At 42.8% G+C, this 17,732-nt stretch overlaps 1 protein-coding gene across 2 annotated transcripts in view; it reads right to left on the reverse strand.

The window, feature by feature from the left end:
- STXBP3 (syntaxin binding protein 3) overlaps window positions 1-11,143 on the reverse strand; it is a 35,815-nt gene extending 24,672 nt beyond the window's left edge. For both annotated transcript variants that reach the window (XM_063135410.1, XM_063135403.1), the window contains exons 1-4: window positions 11,042-11,143; window positions 5,757-5,806; window positions 4,024-4,105; window positions 994-1,070 (exon numbers count right to left, since the gene is read on the reverse strand). In XM_063135410.1, the coding sequence (XP_062991480.1) occupies window positions 994-1,070; window positions 4,024-4,105; window positions 5,757-5,806; window positions 11,042-11,099 (267 nt within the window). In that variant the 5' untranslated portion in view covers window positions 11,100-11,143. The remainder of the gene's footprint in view (window positions 1-993; window positions 1,071-4,023; window positions 4,106-5,756; window positions 5,807-11,041) is intronic.
- Between the last annotated feature and the right edge of the window lie 6,589 nt (window positions 11,144-17,732).

Raw genomic sequence — 17,732 nt, forward strand, 5'->3', positions numbered from 1 at the left:
TACCCACTCTACAACCCCTACTACAAGTTCTGGGTTGTAGGGTGGGTACAAAGTCACCCCTGCCACTTCACATGCCATGTTCAGATGACACTGCAATCTACACTGCCATGCAGGTAATAATGCAAATTATGGTCACAGGGACAACATGCACGGGGACAGGAAGAGAAGCCATGATGGCTTCTTCTACCCCTGTGTTTGTCTGAACTCAGACAGAGAGTGGTAAAACAAAGATGAACTAGGAAGAAAAAGAGGGGCTGCCACAGTGCTTATAATCTGCTTAGTCAAAAATTATTGGCAAACAAGACAAGCGTACTTTTAAAACTGGCTTGTTAACAAACCTTAGTGTAAACTAACCAGAGTTCTGAGTTTTGATGTAACAGGGAACTGTAGTCAGTTTTAAAGAAGGCGTGGATGCTACCATCTTCCTCCTCTGGCATGTGCAAGGAAGAAGGGAAGGGATGCATGCAAGCCTAAGGCTCGTGTTAAACTATAGTTTACAAGAAATGTATTTTAACTATAGTTTAGCATTGTATGTAAAAATAGACCATTGGGTTGAGTTCAGAGATGCCTTGTCTGAGCAGAAAGGAACATGCATTCATGCAAGGAGATGCCCCCGAATTCTGCCAGCTCCCCCTCTCAATGCAGCTCCTCGTGCAGCCATCACATGCTGCTCAGGATGATCACCCAACCCTTAAGACTAAATATTTGGGGATGCACAAAGAGCCGCAGTAGAGAGCAGGGGGCAAAAAGTCCTGTTATGCAAGAACAATTATGCTCACACTTCTCTGGATCTAACCTCATTGGCAATAAGGGAATTACACAAGTCCAGCCCTTTAAAAAATCCTGAGCCATCAGTGACCATTGTTTCTTGAGAAACTCAGTTCTTCAGTATAATATTAACCTATACACGTTTCATTCTAAGATAATTTAATAATTTCTTCACAATAAGAAAATGGTCTACATTATTTGCCTTATTTTCTTTAGAAGACTAACCTTTGTTGTAGGTGTGATGAGATAAATAGCTTTCATGTGAGGGACGGGCTCACGGTTTTTATAAACGTTCTCCACAACTACAAAAAAAAAGATACGAATTAGGCAAAAAATCTTTAGTATTCTAATATATCTACATTTGAAAAAGAAATACTACAGTATATAATGGGCCTCTGACCAAGATTTGCTAAAACACAAGCACAATTTTCATGCTGAATCTATTCATTTTTTTAAAAAAAAAAATTGTATCCTGCCTTTCCTAGAAGTAGTCCCAGGCAGCTCATAGCAAACAACAATAAATATCAATCAATGTTATAAATTCAAGCTGTGAGGTAAAACATATTCCATAGGTCTGCACTAGACCAACAAATCCCTACGCCAATATAATTAATGCCATGTTGTGGACAATAATATACTACTAACTAGGGCTACAATGTTTAATTGATTAATCAGTTAGATGGCCTTTTCTGCTGTAGCATGCCAGCTGTGGCATAAGCTCCCTAGACAGGTTCTTTTAGCAATGCTGTTCTAAATTTGTTATTGTATTTTTAAATCTGCATTGCTGCTAGGTTTCATTCTGGTTGTACTTTTATATTGAAGATTTAAACTTTTATATTGTTTTTATGCTGTATTTTTTTTATTTAATTTTTGTATATTTCTTTCCCTAGGTTTAAAATGTATGTTTTAAATTTTGTAAGGCCACCTTGAGGCCCAGTATTGGGCAAAAGGTGGGATACAAATAAATATAATAATAATAATAATGATGATGATGGTTTTAATTTTTGTGAACCACTCAGAGCTTCAGCTATTAGGCAATATAGAAATTTAATGAATAAAATAAAGTAAAAAATTTAAAAACCCAACCACCCAAACATCAGTGGTTGGGAGAAACAGGCATGGTCATCTGGGAACCCCTGGAGGACTGGATTGGTGCCCTAGGCCAGCCAGATTTGGCCCCGTGGCCTGGAATTCCCCCCAGTTCTAAAAATTTAGAAATTATGCTCCTTCAGAAATGGTTTTAATCATATGCATATTTAATAAACAGATCAATCAACTGACTAAACCCCATAAGAATTGAGTATCTAAAATGCTAATCCATAATAACTGTATATGTAACAAGGAATCTAGAGCTGTCTTCTAACCAGACTTTAGATATTTTAGGGCACATAATTTTACATACCAAGTGATAACACAAACTACATGCAGTCTCAGACTATATGCATGTGATAACTAATTGATGTGCTAATGTCCTGGGGAGGAGAGAGAGCAACACATTTTAAAGGATTCATTATTTAAACAGATTTTAAAATGTCAATTTTATCACGGTAGTTTTTCCTGCTATATCCAGCTTTACACCAGAATTACTTTGCATTTGAACTTTAGAACAGCTGCATGAAGGAAAGTGGACCTCTCTTTTTTAATGTGATTATTTGTAAATTATAAGGGTGATCACTAATATAATCAGTTTGGGAAATTATCACTTCCCATCAATTCTTCATCAAGCGCAACTTTTCTTCTTCCCTCAATATGCCACTGTCAAATGTGTTAGAGCATAGGTCTACGTCCTGGATCCATTGTATGAGCAATAAGATATCCCCATCCTCTACTGCCTCCTGCAGTCCTCCATGAGCCTCCCAAATCTGCTCCGGAAGGTCACCAACCCTAGGGTTACCATATGAAAAGAAGGACAGGGCTCCTGTATCTTTAACAGTTGTATTGAAAAGGGAATTTCAGCAGGTGTCATTTGTATGCATGCAGCACCTGGTGAAATTCCCTCTTCATCACAACAGTTAAAGCTGCAGGAGCCCTGCCCTCTTTTGTATCTGGTCACTCTACAAAAGAGGGAAGAGGGAATTTCACCAGGTGCTGCTTGCATACAAATGACATCTGCTGAAATTACCTTTTCTATTAAACTGTTAAAAGGTACAGGAGCCCTGTCCGTCTTTTCATATGGTCACCCCAACCAACCCTTCACAGATCTGAGGAGTGCATGGGTGTGTGTGCAGGCGGTAGGGGAAATATGATCTCCCAGCAGTTTCCCTTCCACTGGTAGAATGACACCTTTGGATTTAACCCTGTGCAGGCATATGCCTGAAACATGACTATACATAAACTGGGGAGCAGATATGGGTGCACACGTAAGCTTCACTTATCCCTGAATGCCTGACTGTCTTATAGATCTTACTTATCAGTTCCTGTTTGTGAGAGCTTGGTAAGCATATTCAGCTGAATGCACAAAGATCTATATTGCAGCCAGGCACAGAGGGACGTTGAGAGGACAGGACTTAGTTGCATGTCTCCCCAGCTTAGGTCTACTTGTGTTTCAAGCAAATGCCTGTACAGACCTTCTGTTATTCCATACTTAAAAGGAAGCCACTCCCTAATTATTGTCAAAGTGTTGCCGTAGGGAATTAACACTGTCTCGTCCCAAGCCACAAAACCTTTAGCCCAAATTATTCTCAGTGTTACTAGAATGGTCAGGTGTGATTATAAGAGATTTGAACTGTGAAGGACCTAGGAACTTCACAACATGTGCATACACACCTCTGATTAACCAATTAACATCTACAGCAGACTTACCCAACCTGGTGCTTCCAGATTTTTTGACTACAACTCCCAGAATTCCTGACCGCTGGCCATGCTGGCTGGGGCTAATGGGAGCTGCATTCCAAAACATCTGGAAAGCACCAGATTGGGTGAAGCTAATACATAGGGTGAATCCAGGCTCAATTAATAACATTTAGGTCCCTCTAAAAACAATGTGAAAACTCAATCTGTTGTGCAAAGTCAATAATTTCAATGGGAGCTAACTGCAACTAACATAGCGTGGGATGCAATCCTATCTACATTTATTTCCTACAAATTTCTTTGGTTTGAAGTGTTTTGCGAAGCCTGAATGAAAGTGAAGTTTTGAAGTGGAAGCATTTCAGAGGTTAAAACAAACTTTGCACTGGCTGTCCCTGCAACCATATCAGCTAGCAAAACTAGTTCTCACATATTCCAGGATTACAGATGTCTGCTTAACTTACTTACCTGTTATCCCCTCCGCTAGTAAGTCTGTCATTTTACCACATGATGACAGAAGCTTTGTGGTGAAGTCATCTAGAAGAATTATCTTTATTTAAAAAAAAAAGTAGTGCTTTAGACAACTAGACCCAATTGTATGCTCATTTATTCAAGTTGGCTTTTGACACTAGTTATTGGTAAAATGAGAATATAATGATAAAGTCACAAGATATATTCATTCGTCTCGATTGGCCTAAATATTTGAAGCAGTTACAATATCTTTGTCCACTGCAGTTCTTGTGTGTGTGTTTGTGGGGAGACTTGACCTGCTTCCAAATTAAGCATCTCAGCTCCCTCCTCAGCTTGGAAGTGAAGTGTAGATGCTTATCTCTTCAATAATTCAGCAGTTGCTTTACAATTTAGGTTTTGTTCTTGAATAGTACAGTCATGTTTTCCACTAACCCTGAACTGAACTATGGGGAAACACTGGAAGATCTCAATGCAATTTTTTTACCTGGTCAAAGCTTTAAGGTTCCCAACCATAGGTGCCTGTGAACAAGTTCCACTAAAACCAAAAAAGCTTAATAGCATATCTGCAGTACAAAGTAAAGGCCTGTCTGAAAGTGGTATAATCATGGCTTCCTCCACAGAACCCATGGAATTATGATGACGCTGAAAGACCCGTAACCCTTCCAACTACAACTATTGTTTGGGTGGGAGACATGACAAAAGGTTGAAACCAAATTACACATGTTGATATACTTTGAGTAAATATTTTTAAGAGCACATTGTGTAAACTGTGATGGAACTGCTCCGTTTGGCTTAGCAATTCCCCGGCCGGAGAAGGGGGGTCTGACTCAGCCAGCCCAGACACACGCCCCTTCACTGCCGCTTGCTAACCCTTTAGAGTCTAGGTTCTCAAGGAAACCACGCCACACTCCAGAAGTAGGGACCAAACGCTTTTATTCTTGACATTACACACTTTCATAAGGGTCCACACATTAAGGTTAACAAGAGGTTTTGGGGGGAAACACGGACAAAGGAATGACACACATAGGACAGCAGGGACTAATACCTCACCCCTCTCTTTCACACGCTCAAGCCTAACAGAATTCGCACTCACTCCCCACTTAACCACCCCCAACAGCTGTAACTCCAGCAAGGTCCCTTGCCCAAATTGTACCCAAACCTATTCTAAAACAAAACAAAACACTTAACTCTGCGACTCAACCTTTGTTGCTCACCCCAACTTGGCTTTACGCCACTCGAGCTAAACTCCTTCCCTCAGCGGCTGCGTGGGGCCTCTGCCATCCAGCCAGTCCGGCCTGGATGCTCTGACTCACCACACACACGCTGGCCTCCTAACACCCACAAGAAAGAGGCTGGACCCTTAGGTGCCCAAGCCTTTTATCCCCCTCTGGAACCCCCTTGTCACCAGACCCACCCTGACCAATAGAAACCCCATAGCGACCCACACCTCTCCCGAAGGGAGGGGGGAATGCTCCCAGACATTGCACAGCTGCAACTTATTACCTTCCCCCAAATACCGGCCTGGGGTGGCGTTATCAGATGCCAGGCTCTTCTCGCCCAGCGCTGCCTTGGCATTTCGCTTGCTACTCCCTTTTTAGACACAAACCCCTCTCCCTCTCCCTGGGATGAAGCAAAAGATGCTCCCTTAAAGGGACCATGGGCTCAGCCCATGACATAAACAATAGATGAACAACTTACCAGTGACACTCAGTTCAAAGAATTAACCTTACCTTCCACTCTTCTTCTTTCCTACAGTCATCAAACACTGCTTTTTTCAGCTCTGAAAAAAGAAATTCACCAGTTCAAATAGCAGTAGTACAACAATGTGACAGAGCCCCAGGTCTGTGGTGGGAAAGGCCTGACGTTGCAAATGAACTCTTTTTTAAAAAAACAACTTCATTTTATTTTTTTTAAAAAAACTTACATTCTTAAGTATTGTTTTTGCTAAGTGGTACCAATTCAAAAAAACTGACCTTGAAATACTTGGTATTAAAACTACAGCAGCAAAACTGTAAGAAACCCAAACCCATTCGTTAGTTAACAACTTAATTTGAGTCTGATTTAGTCTAGTATACTGAGGCCACACAACTTCTTCCCCTCACCTTTCTTAGTTTGCCATTTCAGCCAATTATCAAACTGTGGCAAATTGGCTGGAACCATTTGCAAGGCAAGCCACAGTTTGGCTCAGTTCAGACAACACGTTTCTCAACAGTGGTTTTAGAACTCCACAGTGAGAAATGTGTTGTCTGGAGGGAAAACTCCATGCAATGGTGGAGGGATTTTTTTGGAAAACACTCCATGCTAAATATCCATGCTGTGCAGAGGAGAGTTCCTGTACAACTGTTGTGTTGTGTGAAGGGCTCTGTGGAGTTTCCCGTTGAGTTGACTTTTCCCACTGGCTACCGAGTTCCCTGGTAAGAACAGCAAAAGGAGGGAGTGCTGCTCTAGGAGAGCCGCTGGGATTGTGTTTTTTTGCAGCAATGGCTGCTGGGATACCATCAGAGAGGGTGGAGGAACTGTCAATCAAATGTCACGTTGACTATTACTCAACTCTATGGGAGCCCACAGTCACACAATGGTGAACATGTTGTGTGGTGAGTACCCCCTATAAACTCAACCATTCAGTGGAGTTTTCCCATTGCGTAGAGAAATGTGTTGTCTGGACTGAGCCTTTGTCAGTCCAGATGAAACAGCAAACTATAGTTTGAGGCAAACCAGGAGTGGCTGATAGAATGAGATCATTTCATACAAGGGAAAGAGAGAGGGGAATATTTACATGGTTTGGTGTTAAGTCTGAACAAAACTTCAAGCTTCTCTCCTCTCACTGCACTGCAGAACACTGTACATAAGCATTTGGCAATGCAAGTGCAACATTTGAATTGCTATTCCAATTCTGCAAAGCTAGTTAGAAACTTTGAAACCCAGATAGCCTGAATGAAGAAAACAGTCCTAAAGCCATTCAGTTGGTCTGATCCTAAATGCATTAGGATCAGACACGGTCTTCACAAACTATTGTAAACAAACTCAAAAGGTATTGTAGCCAAGTTATTCATTTACCCTTACATTACTGTAGATCCAGAAATAAAGTATTAAATTTGGATATATTTGGTTAGAGGAAATATTTGCCTTTCCGCTCATCTCTGCTTGCCTCAAAAAGATGTGGCATATTACTCTGCGCATCTGAACTTCAAAAAGTAAATAATCTATCAGAAACTCACAAGCATGTTAGGAAATTCTCCACTTGCGAGACCTCTTCTATTACTTCTCCATTTTTACAAGTTCTGTTTACTTGTTTAGAAGTATCACAGGGGAAGTGACAATATTCAGAAACATGTTGATTAATTATGTTTTAAGATAAATTACATCCTTCAATCCACCATCCTTCCTGTAATAACTAAGAAAGGAAAGCACTATACAATGCTTTGGGTGTGGTATCCTTAATATTTTGGACCAAAACATAATTATTCTTCCAGGTATTTTCCTTATAAATGTATGATCCAATTTGCTCTGCCTTCTGTTTCCAGAGATAATGCAATTTGGCTTTAGAAACTCCTATACCTCAATATGCACATACAACTCCTAGGCTGACAGGAAGTGTTATTATCAATAGCAATACTGCTTCTACAGACAGTGCTTAATCTTTGAAATTATTATATAGTACCATCAATATACATTACACTGTACAAACAAAGAGAATCAAGAGATACAGATCTCTCACACCCTCTCCATTCTTATATTTATAGAGGATTACATTTTATCAGATAATTAAACTGCCTATCTTACTCAACAAGTCCACCAACATGATCTAGTAAAGACAAGTCTGGTCCACCTGTAGCTTAATGTCTTCCTAACAGTGCAATTCTATGACTTCAGTAAGATTTATTTTCAAGTCTGTATAGGATTACACCCTTAATCTCTAGCCTTCCCCAACCTATTGCTCTCTAGATGCTTTGGACTACAATTCTCAGCATTCCTAACCATTGGCTATGCTAGCTAAAGCTAATGGGAGTTGAAGTCTAAAACATCTGTACGGCACCAATTTGGTGAAAGCTGCTCTATAATTACAAATGTGTCCCTCTGATAAACTTAATATCAGCAATATTTCATGCCCTGCATTTCACCCTTTCCAGGCACGGCCTCTAGTCAAGTACATGAAGCTGGAGAGAGGCTTCCATCACCCCTCTCTGACAGCTAATAGAAGCTACTACCATGGACCTCTACACTAACACATATTGGATCAATGTAGGACAGGGAAGGAATAAGCATGTGGGAGTATAAGGGAGAAGCTACTGCTTTCTCCCAATACATAAGCTGATATTTCATTTTTTTAAAGCATATTTAATAGAAGTATTTTGTAGGTCCCTAAGTCAAAGATGTGGGTACTTGACAAATAACTAAAATCATAGTCCTGTGTCATGGAGCTCTGGGCTCTAATTTAACAAAATAATTGTGTCTTCAGTCATGGGAGTTTTGATGGATGGCTACTGAAAAACTCACACCCCTTTAGCTCAAAATAACCATAATGACTCTCAATTTACTTTAATACACATAGAAATGAAGAGGAAACAAACCTGGAGAGGAAATCACAGAAGTAAAAGCATGAAGCAAATGTGGGCACAGAAAAAATGGTGACAGTCACTTATTATTGGTCAAATGGCAGAGGACAAAATAAATCATAACACACACTGCCACTGTGTTTTTTTGCGGGGAGGGGGTCTGAAAGCTAAAAACTAAGAATTTTTAAAATGCACCAAAAAAATCCCACATTATATTTCATAGAATCATGGAATAGTAGAGTCCAACCCCCTGCTCAATGCAGGAAATCATATTGCTAAGAAGATTCTGTATGTAATACAACTCATTAACTGTCATCTCTATCTACAGTTTAGGAAGAAATAAGCAAGTGGAAGTACCACATGTGGACCTCTTTCCTGTACAGATTTAGAAAAGCAAACTGATTGAAACTCTCTTTTATATATTCAGCTCTGCATAACATTGCCGTCTGAGAGCTATTACCTGCCAGATCCTGTAGACATACGGTTTGGAGGAAAGGATTTCAGCCACATACCACTTGCACAGCATCCTGAACAACAAAACCCTTATAACCTTCATATCATTTTGTCTTTCAACAGCCCTGATACAACCATTTAAAGAAATCCAACCCTCCTTAAAACTGGTCAACTGGGGCATGTCTACATGGAGCTTTTGCCCTGGGGTGGCTTCGCAGTACCCCAACTTTTTTGGCAGCGGAGCCCATGGCGCCCCCTGATTGGTCACCAAGGGCAGCCCCGCCCATGCCTGTAAAAGTAAAAAAAAAAAAAAAAATGGGGGGGGAGAGGAACGGGGCTATTCCTCCCCCCTTTTTAATTATGTTATCTGTAGCTCTGCAGCTGCGCAGATACATATAATAAAAATAAAAATAAATGAGGGGAGGAAAGGGCAGCCAGAGGGAAGAGAAGTAAGGTGGTTCGCCCAGAGTCCCTGCCCCCTCTCCTCATGTCCTCCCTCTGGCTGCCCATTCCCCCCCCCCATTTCTTTTTATTATCTGTCTGTGCGCAGCTGTGGAGATACAGATAATTTTTTTTTTAAAGGGGGGAGGAACGACCCTGTTCCTCTCCTCCCCGTTTTAATTTTTTATTTTTAAAAAACGGGAAAGTTCACAACTGCGTTCCTTCCCATGCAGATGTTGGGAAGGAACACAAGTGCAGGCACAACAGTGTTTTAGGGCGTAATTCTATATATGCTTTTACAGAAAAAAGTCTTTGAAAAGTCCGTAGGAATTTTAAGACTGTTTTCTGTCTAAACATGCATAGGGTTGCACCCTTACTTATCGTAATGTTGTGTTCCCGCCCTCCAATGAACTCAGAATGGTGGGATGTAGGATAATTCCAGTTTATCCTTAGAAAAATCTATGTGGTATGAGTGATTCACCCTTGTTCATCCAGTAACTTTCACAGCTAAACAGAAATTGGAACCCAGATTCAGCTCCAATACTCTATTCATTACACTGCATTTCCCAGATGTCGGTAACCTTTGCTCTTCTTCCATTAACCGCTTCATTCATTTTAGAATCTAAGCTGTGATGAGGTACGTGTGTGTGTGTGTGTGTGTGTGTGTGTAAGCATTTTACCATGGTAAAAGACTGTAATCTTATGGTGTAGTAAAACACTTCCTCTCTCACACACCTTATCACAACCTAAATTCTAAAATGCCCACCTTACAGATTTCTGTAAAAAATCAACTTCATTCTTCATCACAACTCCTCCTCTCCACCTGATCAATCAACCTTTCTCCACCCCAGGAATTAGCAACATGTACTGAACACTGTAGACTCCCTTTTCTCTCAAAAACTATTGATTAGATTGGACTTAGACCCAAGTTCAAATCCCTATTCAGCCGCAACGCATGCCTGGGTGACCTTGGGCTATTGAGTTATTTCTCCACCCGTTCTCGTGGCTGAAATATTGGCTTCTAATAAATGATTATTGTGAGGAGGAGGAGAAAGCGGGAGGACAGGATCGAGACCCATATACTGCACCCTGAGCGATCAGGAAGAAAATGAAGAGGGTTGCCAATTCCGCCTTTTTTTAAACAGCAGGTTGACATGCAAAAATTTAGCAGGCTCTTTGGCGTGAAGAGCGCGAAGGAACTGCTCCCGAAGACATTATTGTATTTTAATTTTTGCACGTCAGGATACAGTTAAATGCACAGGAGCGGGACCAATACAAAAAAAGGGGTTACCTCAGCACCCCATACCGACGGCCACCCCATCCTCTCACGAAGACCATAATCAAATTTATGCCTTGCACCACCGACCCTTCCCTCCACTCCACTGACAGCCAGAGGACGTACGGGGAGGGCCTCCAGCAGCCACCGCAGTGGGACCGGTTCTGCTGCGGCATGCGCTACCGCTAAAGGACGTTTGTGTTTTGTTTTAGCAGGATATCAGGATGAGAGAGGAGAGGAGCTAAGGGACGGGGAGAGAAAACCCCGACACCGCCCCCCCGGCACTCACTCTGCCACACCAGGCTTTTCAGTCCCCGGTCTCCACTCGCAGCGACTGCCGGCGCCATTTTGCCTCCACCGTCCCCGACGTGACAGAAAAAAATTCCGCACTCTGGGAGGAGAAGGCCGTTCACCCTTGTCCTTTGCCACGAGGCCACGCCCCGTCTCCCGGCAGGCCACGCCCCTTGCCTTGCAGGTCCGTCGCGGCCCTTGCTGCTGTGAGCTTGCGGGGGTGGTTCGTGCTGCGAGGAGAAGTCAGGGCGGGGGCGTCCCCCGTCGCCTCTTGGTGTTTGCAGAGGCGAAGCCCAACCCTCTGCCGAGTGAAGGCGCGGCCAAGCAAAGCCCATGGGTTGGTTTGTTTTCCGCCCAAACAGGCTGAAGAGGCGCGCCTAGCTGCAGAGGGCGGTAGGTAGGGGAAATTTCTCTTCCCGACGGAGCAGGGAAGTTTGATTAGATGGAAAAGAGGGCTTTTCTTTTATAGGAAAGGGAAATTTCACAGGGAGCAATCCGGTTTGCCATTTTCAAGGCAGCTGAACTTGTTTGTTCCTGTTTCTGGAAGCCGCGTTAGCCTGTTGCAACGAAGAGTCTTGTGGCATCTTAAAGACTAACACATTCACTCTGGCATAAGCTTCATCTTGCATAGGACGAAGTGGGCTACAGTCCATGAAAGTTAAAGCTAGAATGGGGTGCAATCCTATACATGTTTTGACGGAAAGAAGCCTTGCAACTCCCAGCAGGAGCTTCCCAGGAACCATAGGATGGCTGGGGAAATCTCTGCTGAGACTGCACCTCCATCCCCACCCGCTCACAGCCAGAGCAGAGAAAACTGCGCAGGGCGCCTCTCCAAGGTCGGAAAATTAACCTTGAAGAGGAGGAAAGGGGGTTGTGGGCCAGGGAGGAGCCTGAAGAGGCCAGGATATGATTTATCCTGAGCCTCCTTCCCCTCCAAAGCGTCCTTGCTAGATGGTCTGAAAAGCCCATCTTGCAAAAACAAAGGAGACTAGAGGACAGGGAGAAAAGATCTCCGCTCCTCCTCCCACCCTCCTGACTTCAGCCTAGCAGGGCATAGGAAACTCAGAAGCTTATTGAGTTCCGGGGCTGTCCATCGGATTGCGCCCTATCTGTGTTAGGGAGGCTGCCTTCACGGTGCTGCTTTGGAGCCTGTGGTTTCATTGCTGTGGGGTGGGGACACAAAATCCCCACAGCAGAGGGGAGAATGGGCTTTCCAGGCAGCGCTGGCAGCCATTGAGCTCATAGAACCCATACCCTGCCCAGCCCTCCCGCGCACCCCCTTAACCTACTATGAGGCTTGATATGCCCGAGGAAGGCCCCCAGCTTCGGTGCGCAGCGAGGTCACCACCAACAGACGGCGCAAAGAAGGTGGTGACCTCATATTAAAAGGAAAACCCAGGGGGTTCTGCACAGTTTCACCATAAAAGCCTATGTTGCGTGCAAGTTGGCGGCTGTGTCGTATTTATTTATTTATTGCATTTCTATACTGTTCAGTAGCTGAAGCTCTCTGGGTGGTTCACAAAACTTAAAACCGTCAGACACAAACCAAAGTATAAAACAAACAACAGTATAAAAACAATAAAAATACTAGGGTAAAATCGAGCGGCAATAGAGAGATTTATACAGATTCAAAATTCAGTTTTAAAGCCCTACATGGCTTGGGACCATAATACCTGATGGAACGCCTCTCCCGACATGAACCTACCCATACACTGTGCTCAACATTTTAAGGTCCTCCTCCAAGTGCCTACTCTGAGGGAAGCTCGGAGGATGGCAACAAGGGAGAGGGCCTTTTCGGTGGTGGCCCCCAACTGTGGAATGATCTCCCCGATGAGGCTCGCCTAGCGCCAACACTGTTATCTTTTCAGCGCCAGGTCAAGACTTTTCTCCCAGGCATTTAACAGCATTTAACAACGCTAAGTTTGTTCTTTAACAGACCCCAGAGCTGTTGTTTTTAAATGGATACTGTTGTTTCTGTACTGTTGTTTTTATGTTTTTAAATTTTATATACTTTTTTTTAATGTTTACTGTTTTTAACTTTTGTCAACCGCCCAGAGAGCTTCAGCTATGGGGCAGTATATAAAATAAATAAATAAATAAATAAATTTAGAACAGCAAGGTTAAAAGACTATGATAAACTGTTAAAATACTGAGAGAATAAGAAGGTCTTCACCTGGCGTCGAAAAGAATATAACGTTGGTGCCAGGCAAACCTCTCTAGGGAGCTCATTCCACAACAGAGAAACGACACAATTAGCAGCCACCATGAGTTGTACAGGGTGTGTAGACAGCCCCAGGCTTTGAGGTGCCACAAGAGTCTTTGTTGTTTTCATTTTTTTTCCTGTCGGGTAAGAATAAGAGGCATAGCCATGTTATTCTGGTCCCGTTAACCTCAGAGGCCCAGGAGGCAAAATCTGGCCATCCTGATTTCCCCAGATGACATTCCCCCAAACACCAAAAGTTTACTGGTTTCTGTACTCTTGCTCATTTCTTCTCCTACCCCACATTCTAAAAGGCTCTCCTAGAGCGTACTTCCTGGAAGTAAGAGTTTTAAGGTGAAGTACATTGGTGTTTTTGCTGTGCCACTTTTGTTTTTGGCCCAAACCCTTTTGACTTCAGCCCTGCCCATGGAGTGTGGCCCCCTGAGAATTGCTCTGAAATTGAATTTGGCTCTCATGCTGAAAAAAAAAGGTGCAAATTCCCTGCACTAAAGTGACAAACTTTGTTTTGTCTTAAAGGATTAAAAAAGCAGTGTGGTCACGGCATTCCATAAGCTTTTGTGAACCAGAGCTCACTTCCTTAGACAGATGAAGTTATCACCTAAGTAATACATATCCTGAATACAAAGAGGAGAATGGAAAACAACTTATTTCTTTTCAAGCAGTGCAGAGTGTCCATATCGTAGCTCCAAAATGGATTCTGACTGAAGGGTACTAACCAGTCAAAAACAACGAAGAGCCTTGTGGTACCTTATAGACTTAAAAATTTATTTTGTGGACTAGAGTCCAATTTAGCAGACTAATCCACAAAAGCTTATGCCGTGATGGTGCAGCAAAAAACACTACAACTGTTCCTTTGGAAACTTACCATGGAAATCTCCAAAACACATTATACATCAAACACATACAAAGGAGCTACTCCTCTGCTCCCATTTTTAGTACATAACATTTCTTCTGATAACCTTAACAAGCTGGAAGGAAAATTTGATCCAGGAAAGTAAATTCTTATTCATATGGCAGGAAAATTAATGAAGAAAACTATGAATGCTGTAGCTTTTCTTCTGTATAGAATGTGCTGGACACCCCTTATTAGGGATGGGTTCAGACAACGTTTGACACCTACCGTATTTCTTCGATTGTAAGATGCACACGAATTTCAGTATCACCAACAGAAAAAAACAACCCTAAGACACACCCGCGATTCTAAGACGCACCCCATTTTTAGAGATGTTTATATGGGGAAAAAAGTGTGTCTTAGAATCGAAGAAATAGGGTTTATTGTTAGCCAGTTCGTTAGTTCTGCATACTGGCAGCCCAGTGCTATGACTATCTACTCAGAACAAAGGCCCATGTGTTCAGTGGGACATACTTTCAGGGCCATGCCTATACAATGCTGCTTTGCCTCCTGATTCCCCTTAAACCCTGCAGCATCACTGCTGCAAAGCAGCACTGACAGAGTTTCATGGGTCAGCATGGGCTACCCAGCCCAATCGCAGTGCCTGTTAAAAAACAGCTCCATTCTTGCCAATTTCAGGCTGGAGTGACCTTGAGAAGTCCGCTGCTTTGCTAAACTTCCCCCTCTCCTCTCCTCACCCCCACCCCAAAAGAGGAAGCACCGAAACAAACCATGGTTGTTCTCTGAAAGTCACAAGCCTTTCTTAAAAATATTTTTTAAAAAAAAATTAAGGAAGAGGGAGATGGGGGGAGAGTTGGAGGAGAAAGCAGCAGAATTACTATCTGCCACAGAGGTGCTGATTTGCATCAGGACTACACCCACTTTTTCAACCCAAACCAAAGCCACCAACGACAGATGAGGAAACAACGTGGTGACCTTGGAGACACTTAAAAAGTCACAATAAAATGGCACCATGAAAATCTGGCACCACATCGGGGGGAAAGGCCCGATGTGGCTGCAAGTTGGCGGCTGCATCATATAAACAACGCAGTGCAACAGTATACCACAGCAGTGTATACAGGTATATAGACAAGCCGCAGGTAAGCTTATATGGGATTGCTACCTAAGAGTGCAGTTCTTTACATTGGCTTGGTTCAGACAACACACTAAAGCATGCTACTTAACCACAAAATGGTTAAGGGAATGCATTTTGTGGTTAAGCAGCATGGTTTAGCGTGTTATCTGAATGGGGCCGTTGTGTTCCCCTTAGCAGAAAGCCTCTGATCCTGGAGGCTTCCAAGTATCCAATGCCCTACTTGGTTTTTCTGGCAGGGCAGGAGGAGAATGGAGCTGATTTGCCTCTCCATCCTCGTCTTAACATTTTTTTCCCTCTAGGTGGGCCATTGAGCCTGTCTAGAGGAGGCTCCCTGGTGGGGCTGGAGAGGCCATAGGATGTCTTGTACCCTAGCGTCTTCCCTCCCTGCCCATTGGAACGCCCCCTTTTCCCTTCCTCTGAGGCCACATTTGTGTCCTCAGGCAGCAGGAGGCATGGTTCTTTCTGCAGCGACTGTGAGGGGGCAGGAGATCGGAACTCGGAGACCCTCCCCTCTCCTGAGGTCATAGCAGTGCCTACGACCTTGGGAGGGCGGACTCCAAACAATCCTGTGTTCCTGGGATGCTTCCTTGGGGATCGTAGGATTGCTCTTTCTGAGTCTCTTTCAACAGCACACTGGGTCTGATGTGATGAAAACACTGTCCATATGAGCACTCTACTTGCACAGATAGGATATTATAGAGCTGGGAAAAGTGCAGAAAAGGGCAACTAAAATGATTAAGGGACTGGAGCATCTCCCCTGTGAGGGAAGGTTACAACAACTGGGATTGTTTAGCTTGGGGAAAAGGAGGCTAAGGGGAGACATGATAGAGGTGTACAAAATTATGCATGGTATGGAGAATATGGATAGGGAGACATTTTTCTCCCTCTCTCAAAATATTAGAACCCGTGGACCTAATATTAATGTATACAGCATAGCTGTATACATGCCATGCTGCCAAACATACAAATCTCTTTGCTTGAAGAAAAAGATGGTGTGTGACTGTTTAATCTGTGCTGTTAATGTTGCTATGGTTATTTTGAGGTATTGAAAAGTAACCACAAAAATGCTCTTAAAACATACTAAAAACAAAGGCACCCATGTTGGTCTTCAGGAAAATTCCAAAATCCGTATAGTGTAGTATCTTTATCAGGTATAAAGATATTTATGCAGAAAAGGGCAACTAAAATGGTCAAGGGACTGGAGCATCTCCCCTATGAGGGAAGGGTACAACAGCTGGGATTGTTTAGCTTGGAAAAAAGGAAAGAAAGGGGAGACATGATAGTGTTGTACAAAATTAAGCTGGTGTGGAGAATGTGGACAGGGAGACATTTTTCTCCCTCTCCCATAATACTAGAACCTGGGGTCATCCCATGAGGACAGATAAAAGGAAATACTTTTTCACACAGCACATATTTAAACTATGGGATTCACTACCACATGATGTAGTGATGGCCACCAATGTGGTTGGTTTTAAAAGGGTTTGGATAAATTCCTGGAGGAGAAGGCTATCAATGGCCACTAGTCCTGATTGCTATGTTCTACCTCCAGGATCAGAGGCAATAAGCCTGTATACACCAATTCCTGAGGAGTGTGTGTGTGTGTGTGTGTGTGTGTGTGTGTGTGTGTGTGTGTGTGTGTGTGTGTTTGTTGCACTGTGTCCTGCTAGTGGGTCCCTGGTCAACAGCTGGTTGGCCACTGTGTGAACAGAGTGCTGGACTAGATGGATCCTTGGTCTGATCCAGCATGGCTCTTCTTATGTAGGTATAAATTATCTAGGCATAAATTTATTGCACTATATGGATTTTAAAACATACTGGGGTGTGGCAGGTTGCCATTTAATTTGAATATATCCAGTAGTGGATCTTTAGGCATTTATACACTGTTTTTCATGTATATAACTCCCAAAGTGATTTATCTCCTATTGACTGCAACATTTCTCACATTCAGTGAACAAAGGTAGTCATTCAGAAAACATGCCATGCACCCGGGTGAAGGGAATAACAACATTGTGATACTCTTGTGACAAGGGAAAGGTGGGGAGGCATCTTGCTTGACATTTGATGACACATTCATGAGTTTGCTTTTCCAACACATCCATTTGCCCTGTACCAACTGAGAGGTAGAATTCTTTAATATGTGAAATGGATATTTCTTCAGAGAGATTAGGAAGACATAAACATTTCTCACTGAAAAAGGGAATAAAATTGAAGCAAAAGTCAAAGGGGGACTAGGAAGATGTAAGAATATTAAACAACTCACAGCACAATCCTGACCCTGTACAATTTACTAGGTAGTAAATCCTTTGAATCCAATGGGTTTACTTCTGAGTTGACATGTATAGGATTGCACTGTAAGTAACTGGGGCTACTTCCAGTTGAGAACTGGGATAAATTCTGCTATCACTCAATGAAATTATGTGCGACAGAGAGAAGGAGAGGAATATAACTTTTGCTTCCATGTTCAGCTAGATATCATAAAT

Source organism: Elgaria multicarinata, chromosome 1, assembly GCF_023053635.1.
Source record: "Elgaria multicarinata webbii isolate HBS135686 ecotype San Diego chromosome 1, rElgMul1.1.pri, whole genome shotgun sequence".
Lineage (NCBI taxonomy): Eukaryota > Metazoa > Chordata > Lepidosauria > Squamata > Anguidae > Elgaria > Elgaria multicarinata.